General features: G+C 41.5%; 2 protein-coding genes across 2 annotated transcripts in view; one reads left to right on the top strand and one right to left on the bottom strand. All coding sequences in view use genetic code 11, as the record gives it.

The window, feature by feature from the left end:
• Positions 1–1,050: 1,050 nt before the first annotated feature.
• EGR_09557 (hypothetical protein) lies at positions 1,051–3,957 on the bottom strand (the record flags this gene model as incomplete). The annotated part of the gene is made up of 7 exons (XM_024498806.1): positions 1,051–1,157; positions 1,258–1,335; positions 1,548–1,625; positions 1,776–1,866; positions 1,923–2,175; positions 3,687–3,789; positions 3,891–3,957. The coding sequence occupies 7 exons, from the start codon at positions 3,955–3,957 to the stop codon at positions 1,051–1,053; spliced, it is 777 nt and encodes a 258-aa protein (XP_024346774.1).
• Positions 3,958–6,903: 2,946 nt separating this feature from the next.
• The window catches only part of EGR_09556 (hypothetical protein), a gene marked incomplete at both ends in the record, with an annotated part of 4,742 nt that continues 1,696 nt past the window's right edge, over positions 6,904–9,949 (top strand). The window contains 3 exons of the mRNA XM_024498805.1: positions 6,904–7,050; positions 7,822–8,082; positions 9,402–9,475. Coding sequence (XP_024346773.1) covers positions 6,904–7,050; positions 7,822–8,082; positions 9,402–9,475 — 482 coding nt within the window. The remainder of the gene's footprint in view (positions 7,051–7,821; positions 8,083–9,401; positions 9,476–9,949) is intronic.

Here is a 9,949-nt window from a genome sequence, read left to right as displayed (position 1 = left end):
AAAGCTGGCGTTTTGCATTCAAATGTATCCTAAGCAATCGAACACGACATTGGTTGCCTCCAAAGGATTTACTGCCCCACGCTACCTCAAACTTCGGAGATTCTTGTGACAGTATTTGCGTTATTGTGTCCCAGTGATGAATCTGTCTGTGGCGAGCTAAATAGGCAAATGCTAACAATGAACCGCTCCCCTGTTGAAGACCATGTAAGTGCGATACGATCCAAACAGAAAGCATGGAATATAAATTCATTTGAGGACAGTAAAATCCTAAAAACAGGTGTGGAGGAGAGAGTCTACCTTATATGACGACCCATCGAAGCACCTCATACCACATACTACATCCCATCAAATTTTGATGTGAGAAGGTTTATACTCTGGCCTGAACTAGCATAGCGCTCCCTAACATCATTGTGCCCTCCAAATACCTCTTGATCTTATTTTTTTGTGTCAACTGTTCCCATCTTTGAAAATAAGCAATAGAGCATCACAAGAGCCCATGTTACATGTAAGGGACAGGATAGGTGAAAAATGAAGTTGGCATTGGTCAAGGAGGTAGCTAGATTCACGGTTGACCATCTGCTTCTAGAATAGATACCTTTCAATAACATAAGAGTTCTCAGCCAGCTGAATACTGTGGCTTGCAGCATTCCTGCTTTGCGGGGCCTTCTGCAGTTACTCTACTCAGTCTTCACCCTTATGTAATCCATAGCATTTCCTTCTGAGAGGAGAGCAATGCTTTGGATCTCATTGCTCTTAACCCCTATCCACATATTTGCAACTATAATGGTATTTTTCAACTCATTATCAACGAAACTAACTCCCATATCATCATAAAGCATTCTTTAAATGTAAGCTCCGTGATTTGCATCTTAGAATACTGGGATTTTGCCTTAACTACCAACACGATGCGTTTATATACACCTCCCACTCAAAGAAGAAGATTACAAACAGTCCTCTTTCTTCTCTTTTAATAGGGACTAAGAAACATAATGTCTAAAATTGGTTTGACGAAGAAATAAAACACTTTTCCTAGCCCTGCACTGTTGCACCTCACTGTCTGCTCTTTCCATGCCTTGGCGAGATGAATGGGAAATGGTGCACAGCGGGCTGCAGTAGGGACGGCGTTGTTGAATCAATGCGCACCGAGGTACCATCGCCTGCAGAGGAAAAAAGCCACCCCATTACTGCTGTACCAGAAGAAGTCAAAAATTTGCATCTCACTGCACCATAGCAGGCTTAAAAAATGTTCAAACTTACCTTCTTTGATATCCGACAAAAACATTCTCGCACAGTAAAATACATCACAATTTTCGCATCCAGGCACATCAAGTGGTGCTGAAAGGGAAGAGAAAGCATATCATAGGTACCCACAAGGGAAAGTCTTTTTCCAAACAAATGAATAGATTTAAGTTTACGTACTAAATTTTAGTACAGCTGAGGGAGGGGAGAACTCGGGTATAAAAGAGGTTAGCTGAAATTCTGTAAAGAAATATTGTGAGACATCACTCGGTTAGATGCCATTTTAGGGTAAGGCGAGATCAACCCACCCATTTGCTGTGACTCCACAGCCAGACTGAAGAAGTAGTCTATCAGCAGAGACCTTTCATTCAAGCAAGTCGGCGGCCCTAAAAGGGAACAAGATTCTCTGTGCAAGCTCTCCATCCTACAGACAATAAACCATTTGGATTTGTGCTTAAACTTTCCAACTTAAGTGAATCTTATATACTGCTTCAAGAACTGAAGGCCTTTATCCAAAAATAAAATATTGAGTTGACTTACCATTGTGCCAGATATTCCTGTGATTTTGTAGGCAAGAAAGGAATCGGTAGCTGCATCTGCAGGAGTTGCACGCGAATCGTCCCAATTCTGGCAATAAGGAATAGACATACCTCTAAAGGAAACTATGTAGTGAACATGCTGACATGGAAGGTCAAATGAAGGAGGGTCATGGTGGAGGATATTTGAATATACGTGCCTGTGTGCGCTGCTTCAAAATGAGTGCGAAGTTGATGATGGTACCTGAAGCGCTGGGAGCAGATGGGACAAACCAGTGCCATAATGTGTTGCTGCAAGAGAAGAGAGCAGAAGTGGTGATTCGAGTGTGTTAAGTCGACTTCCCGTCCTCCTTGCAGAGCGTAGATCTCAGACCGGCGTTCGTGCTGTTGGTGGAGTGAACTAAGACGAGCAGTTGAAATGGCTTCAAAGCCACCATTTCGAGATAGAGTGCGATGACCTCTCAGCCGCCTGCTTTGTTCGTCTACCTAAATTAACTGATCATCTCCTGCATACATCACAAAACACTTGTCCTCTATTTATCGTCCCGATTTTCAAAATTCGGACAATGATATGCCACTTCCGAGATATGCAGAAATTGACTTGCCATAAAAATAAATAAAGGGTGATTTTTCGGTATAAATGATGAAACAGTTGGTCTTTATTCACACCAAGTGGGTGGGCAGGGAAAGCCGCGGAAGTTAGACAAATGGAGTGTTTGTTTAAGTGCCATAAAATTAAGAGATGCCACAGGAAAGGCTACAAAATCTGCGAACTTGTACCGCAGACCCTCTGCAAACGCTGTAAAACGCTTTTTGTTTCAGAGGGACTCGTACGTTGGTTAAGTAAATGACTCTGTGGTTCGTTGCTTTTATATAATAATCCACACATTGCCTACACGACCCACACCTCTAAGAAGCAAGGCATGCCGTCTTTGAATGGTCATGCCTGTTTGGGCTTTGAAGCACTGCAGAAGATGTAGTATTTACGGATTTCGTGTTGTGCGTAGTGCAAATACAATGGAGACCTATCTGCTTGATACAACTGAAGTGCTCACTAAAGGAGTTCCTCTGTGTAAAGAAACAGGTGGGACTTTTGGTCAGTCTATAGAAGGTTATTTCTCACACACTAGCGCCAGTTTAAACCATTCACTGCCTTGTGGTCAAGTACTTATTAATCAAAAAGCTTTCAATCAGCAAAACAGTGGCATTTTCATGTCAAAAACATTAAAAGAATACAGGAAAGCAATCCATTACATGCATCTCAGTACCCAAAAGTGGTGTTCAAAGTGGCTCTGGAGGAACAAGTTGGAATTCCTACATAAGTAAAAAAGTAGGTTTAGCTTATATCCAACAGCAATTCACCCACAATTAATCTTAGGTTGTGTGAATGGGCAATGATTTGATGAAAAGTGATAAAAGACCTCTTTGCAGGCGGAAATCAACTCATTGGGCGATGGTAAGAACCTCTTCCTGATCTAAGTACGTACGAGACCAAAGCATGACCTGCAATTTTGCGAGTAATGAATTTTTCATAGCTCCTTAAAGGTGTCTATGTGGGCAGGCACAAGGACTTACCAGGTGACGAAATTGAGGCCTGTAACGAATCAGTTTAGTTGCTCTTCTATTTACATCACAGGATGGTAGGTGCGCGCTTTAACCGCCATCATGGTGTGTTAAAATTAAGGCACAAATCTAAACCTCTCATAGAGGCGATGATAGACTTGCTTTTCCTTCCTTCACATTATAAACTAAGAAACACACCCCTATTCCAGCTCCAAAACAATATCAAAATGACACTTTAGATTCCACATGTAATCCTTTTTGGGAACAAACCATTGTAATCCCATTTTATTCTGCCATCCTTTAAAATGTCGATTTGGCAGAGCCCATCCTTGCACCCTTGGACTTCACCTTCTGCTACCCTCGTACCCTGTCGAAATGCCTGGACAACAGTGCACAGCAGGCTGAACTAGGTGTGGCGGTGTTGAATCCACGTTCACCGAGGAACAGTCATCTGTAAAGCAAAAAAAGTCAACTCATTGCTGTTGTACAAGGAGGCATCAACGATTAGCATTTTGTTGGACCATAGTCGGCTAAGTGAAGGAGCTAACTCACTTTCCATGATCCCGGCCAGAAAAATCCTTGCACAGTCAGATCGACCGCAATGTACACAAACAGGCATGTCAAGTCGTGCTAAAAGAGGGCAAGGGAAAACGCCATAAGTATCTGGGAAAAAGAAGAAAACTAAGCGATTGCTAACCAAATGCCAGTACTACTGGGACAGGAGGGAATCCGGGTGTAAAGGAAGCAAGCTGAAACTCTGCCAAGAAATATTGTGAGTTTTTACTCAATCAACTGCAATTGCTTCCTAAGGCGAGATCAACCCACCCATTTGCTGTGACTCCACAACTAGACAGAAGAAGTAGCATCTCAATGTAGACCTTTCATTCAGGCAAGTCGTTGACCCTAAAAAGGTACAAAGTCTGTTCTGGAGGAGATTTGATATCGTTGGTGTCATGAAAGCTGAGATGTGACTAATTTATCCAATTTACAGGTTGATATGACGCTTAGGCTTTGAATTGTATTTCTAGACAAGGCAAAAATGTAAAAAAAAGCAAAAAAAAAAACAAAGTCTTTAATCAAAACCAAAAATATGATTTAAGTTTCCATTCTGACAAATATTCCTATGGCTTTGGAGGCAGGAAAAGGCCCGGTAGCTGGTTCGGCAAGGAACGCACGTGAATCGTCCCAATTCTAGCAAGGCACAATAGGGATGCTTTTTTATAAAAACCCTGCCTAAGTTGGTTCTTGATAACAATCCAATCGCTGAAGTGAATCAACTGGATGAATGAAGATCATGGTACAAAATGAGCCTGAAGTTGGCAATGGTACCTGAAGCGCCAGAAGCAGACTGGACAATCTAGTGCCATGGTGGGTCGCGGCAACTGCAAAGCGGAAAAAGGGTGCCTTGAGTGCTAGAAGTTGACTTCTTGTCCACGTCGAAGAGCAGTAGTTTTCTGACTGGCGTTCGCGCTGATGGTGAGATGCATTAAGCGGGCAGATTTGGCTTCAAGACACCGCCTTAAGAGAAGACGCAATGACCTAGTGCCCTTCAACCACCCACTTTGCCTGTCTGTATTAAATATGACAGCAGTTCTCGCATAAGACGATAAAGTGTGCCTGCCATTTATCACCCGAACTTTCAAAATCTGGACAATAGCATATCGCTACTGATTGAGGTGACTGAGACCTACTTGTCAGGAGCCTTAACAAAGGATGCAATGACCTTTGACCCTTTACCACCTCCTTTGCCAGTGTCTGAAATACTTGAGCATCTCTTGCATATGACAAAAGGACTTACCGTCTATTTGTGGCACCGCTTTTCAAAATCCGGACAGTGGCTTGTCGCCACTGATTGATTTAATCGACAATGACAGCTTCGTAAGTGGCTGTTTCTCATCTACACCAAGCGCGTGGGCAGTGGAAGTGGTGGGAGTTAGAGGAGTGGAGACTGCCAAAATAGTCTGAAGAACAAATGACGGCCAAAAAACTACAAATCTATCAAAATTTTTCCCTGAACTTTCCGCTTACCTTGCAAAATGCTTTAATTATAATTCATTTGCTGACAAAAAGACCCATAATAGGAAGTGGCCTTCAGGTAAACCATCATATCCTTCGTCAATGCCTTATTTTGATTCACATATCATCAAAACTGCCTTACGAACCAAAGAATCGAGGTACTTTGCCTCTGGAGGACCATAGACGTGCAAGGTTTGATGCACTGCAGGCAAAATTACTGCTTACAAATTTCTTGCATAATGCAATTTAACTACAAATGACATTTAACTTGCGGTTGTTATGCATGCCTGTTAGAATGCGTCTGTTAAGCTAAAGGCAGTCAGGAAACATGAACTCCTTGCGGAGCTGAAGACATCTACCCCGAGGAAGAGGAGGAGGGAGTGTTCTCTGAAGAAGCATAAATATCATCTCCATACCCTGTTCATAATGCTAGTCTTGAAACCTTCGATTTCTGGTACGGTGGGGGTGGAATTAATGTGGTATGCTGTGAGCTAGAAGTTATCGTCGTCGGTGTTGTTGTTGACATTGCGCAAGCTAGAATTGCTCGAGGTGTCTGGTGCTGCACACTCCATGGACCTGCCTAGTGACTGTGCAAAACAAGATGACTCCAATAATAAACAGCACATTCCGAGCATCCCACCTCTCTCGTTCATGACACCTGGGGTCCATTGACCAACCCTTTGAAGGAATGACTTATTCTTTTACACTTTGATACCACGAAAAAGCGAAAGTAAGTTCACCCTATACCAGACAGCAAACACCATGCGTAGTCTAGCAAGGGAAGGAGGAGTGTTGCTGAGATTCACGGATCGGTTAAAACTAACATCATGCTGTCCATGCTGCCACCAAAATTTTCCCACTTTTGAGTGGTGATTAAACTAGGGGCCGGTAAAGGCAGGGTATCATTCATTTTGCTTCTGCCGTAAGTGTTAGCACCTGTCCGTCAATCCTCCATTAAGGTAAAGTAGGCTGTTTTCCAATGTTAAGACTTAGTTAACGCGCTCGTGTGAGTAGAATGGACCTAGTATGTGATGTGCAACAAGACGTGACATTTCACGTGTAAGGGTGCCCAGGGTTCCCTAGAATGCCTTTGCAAACGGACGAGAGAAGTTGCCAAACGACAAATTTGAGGCCTGTAGTGAATTTAAGAGGATTGGAGCCATTTTAAATGTGGATCTGTTATAACCCCTGGGGATATTGGGCCTTAAGGCGAAATAATTGGATCAAAACCCAGAATGCCTTAGTGAAAGGGACGCTAAACCAGTGTGCACTTTGAAGGTGGCCAAAATTTGCGCTCTCGTGGAGGGTGAGGGCATGTATTCAAAAGGCCTCCTTTTTCGAGCTGTTGGATAAAAACATTTGACAGGGATTCGCAAATTTTACAGAGGATCCTTGTAGTTAGATGTAAAACTAAGGACTGGCTTCAATTCCACCAGCACAGGGGCCATATATCCCTGAAAGGCTTTAAAATGACATGTCAATGCCAATCAATTGTGAGCTCTAGGTCACTGAATACCCTAAAGTAGAATTTAGCGAGAATGTAACACAGATGTTGGTCATACCTGCTATGCAATATAATCTTCGAGCACTGCGAAATGTCCTTACCAGACAGGTCAACTTATTTTATACATCACTGACTTCTACCTTGAGAGTGGGGATGAACGGCAAAAGTAGCCAGCTCAAAAATATGATTAAGGTAAAAATCATTGCCATTCTGAATAATTAATCTGGCAAATCGGAAATATTTCTATGTAGTTTTTAGGTGAAAGTTAGAAAAGTAGGGCCGTACCCGACAAAAACCACAACCATGTTTAGAATTTGTGCCATCACGACCAGAGAAAAGCTTGGAAATGCTCAGCTGATAAGCATTCTACGGCTAGGGCTACCATCTACCCTAGTAAATATCAAAATTGTTTTTATTGAGTTTGCTTTGACTAAAAAAAGCTGCCCTAAACTTATTAAAAATCTTAACTTAAAAAGGGCTGTTACTCACTCACTTTATGTTGACCCCCAGAAGAGGATCGGCAATTACTTGCCCTGTAAGTCGTTCAGAGTAATCAACGTGTAATGGATGTTAAGATTCTTTTTATTTTGTCTACTTTATTCATTTTATGCTGATTGCGCCTGCCAACTTCTCGGTGGCTACTGGAAGTAATTTTTGTGGGTGGAATTCTGATGGAGGTACTCACTAAAAGAATGATGTTCCCGCTCCCTCTCTCTGAATGCACCTTGAAGCGATGGGCCAATTGATGCCTTGTGGATACAAAAAATCGCTTTAACATTTTACGTTAAGAATTATTAGGGCATCGCTAAATCTTTACTTTAGGTGATCAAAATATTTACTGTGAATAATTGAGATGTTAAGTCCGTCAAGGCCTGTTAGTTAAATGTGTGTGGCTTAAGTCTCACTTCGATGTTATCGCATCGCACAAAATGAATGCTTTGATTGAAACCTAAATTACTGTAGAGCCATTTGCTTAGCAAAAAAGGTATTTTCGTGGAAATACTTAAAATCTCAGCTTTGTGTCCTCTTCAGCTGCGTTGGGCAATAAACGAACCGAAGGGAGAACAGGCATTTGTTATTCAAGGCCGTAGAATTAACTTAAAAAGTGGAAGTCCAAAAGTCCTCCTACACTTACAGTTGTTTTCCGACAAGGTTGACTCCTTTTTACTCCACAGTTTTTCAGTTTTTATTAGTTTACTTTTGGGTGGCCAACCTTTTATCAAGGTAGAAACACTTGCGGGTGAAGACACATGACACCAGACAGAAGGATATTGAGAAAACGGGACACATTTCCTTCCCCCCCCCACACATTCAAGAGCCCTCACCTGTAGATGAAGTTACAGGCTGTGTGACAAAAGAACCTTTTTTCCAACCAATGTCTAACTTAAAGTACATTTCCTTACAACTAAGCATCTTGATCACCGTTTGAGTGGACAAAACAAGCTTTCTACAACACGCAAGTTATAGACAAGACAGTGAAATCTGCGATAATTCGTTCCCGTCGCTTATGCTTTTAAGAATGGAGAAAGTGATGACAAAACTAAAATGGATAAACTGGCAGGAGAGACTTATCCTTATTTTTTGGCGCTTGACAAAATGTCTTCCATGGTTTGATGCGTATGCCTTGACCCTGAGCGGACGCAAACCACCACCTCATGGGGTTGCTTAAAGCCCAATTTTGGGAGGGCGGGTATATTTTTTGCGTGCAAAGAGATGATTTAATTATTTTGTTGATAATTATGCTTTCTATAACACCCAAGTTATAGATAAAGCTGTTAAATCTGGGATGATCCGTTCTTATTACAAATGCTTTAAAAAATAAAAAAAAGAGGATGAAATTAAAGTAGACAAACTAAGAGGAGGGACATTTCTTTGTTTTTTTGGTGGTGTTTGGCAAAATGTCTTCCAGGGTTTAATGCGTTTGTCTTGATCCTCATAGAGTTGCCTAAAGCCCAATTTTAGTAGGGTGGGTATATTTTTTGTGTACAAATAGAAGATTTAGTTATTTTGTTCATAATCATGCCTAAAATTCAAAAAAGATTGGGAAAAACTAGGTTTTTACAAATAATGTGGCAGTTCTCTACTTTCCTCACTTTAAGCTTACAACATAACTCGTCTTAAGTTGTTCAGAAGGGGATAAAATAGGAAAAAATTTACTTAATTACTTAGGAACTGAGTGGGTTGCAAATAAAAGTAAAAATACTTTTGTGAAACTCATGTCCCTTATCTTGTGGTAATGATTAACAGGGTTTTATGCTGACCAGTGGTCAACCAGGGGTGGGGTTGTATCTGTGCCAAAATGTAAAGTAAACAATCATTTCAACAAATTTCATGGCTAAATGATCCAGTAGTATCCAGAAGAGTGAATGTGGTTTTGAAGAGTGGGCGCTCATTTGTTGTCCTATGTGATGAGGAATAGATTGCAAGGTATCTCCTGCACCCAAACAAATCATAAAGGTGAATCCGATCTGTGAACCAGTGTCAGCGGGGACATCTTCCTGTCAGTGATTGACAGGTAGTTTAAATGACTACATAATTCCTAGGTTATGTGGTCATTGTGGATTCAAAAAAAAGAAACCTGTATTCATGTTGAGATAACTGAATCCCCTAATATGGGGTTTGGTGGACCCCATTTACTGGCCGGTGCAATGCCCTGCCACCAAAGTAGCTCCTCAAGGAATGCTGGCCTATAATGCAAATGTAGACACAAAACCTGTGCATTTTAACAGCATCAATCCGCCCAAAGCGTCACTTAGTGGATTTATGCTAATCCTTTAATTACTGCAGTAAAATCAGAAACGAGATTCGACTGATGTTGTAGCTTGAATTCTTGTGGGGAGAGGTAAGGAAAGGGTGGGGAAGGAGAACTTGACCCTCCCCATTTTACGAAGGAATTTGCATTACCCGTTCTCTCGACTACCCAAAGTAATATGTATTTTTGGTAAAGAGAGTAATGCACACGAGCAGTTTCTAAAATTTTATGTTGATGGCAAATGATTAATTGCCTCCACAAGCTCTTTTTTGTACCTTAACTAGGAAAAAACAGTTCCTTCTGCCCTAGTAGTTGGGCTTTCTGTCAAAATGAATTTAT

The sequence above is a fragment of the Echinococcus granulosus genome (assembly GCF_000524195.1).
Source record: "Echinococcus granulosus chromosome Unknown EG_S00153, whole genome shotgun sequence".
Lineage (NCBI taxonomy): Eukaryota > Metazoa > Platyhelminthes > Cestoda > Cyclophyllidea > Taeniidae > Echinococcus > Echinococcus granulosus.
This window is presented reverse-complemented; position numbering and strand designations above follow the sequence as displayed.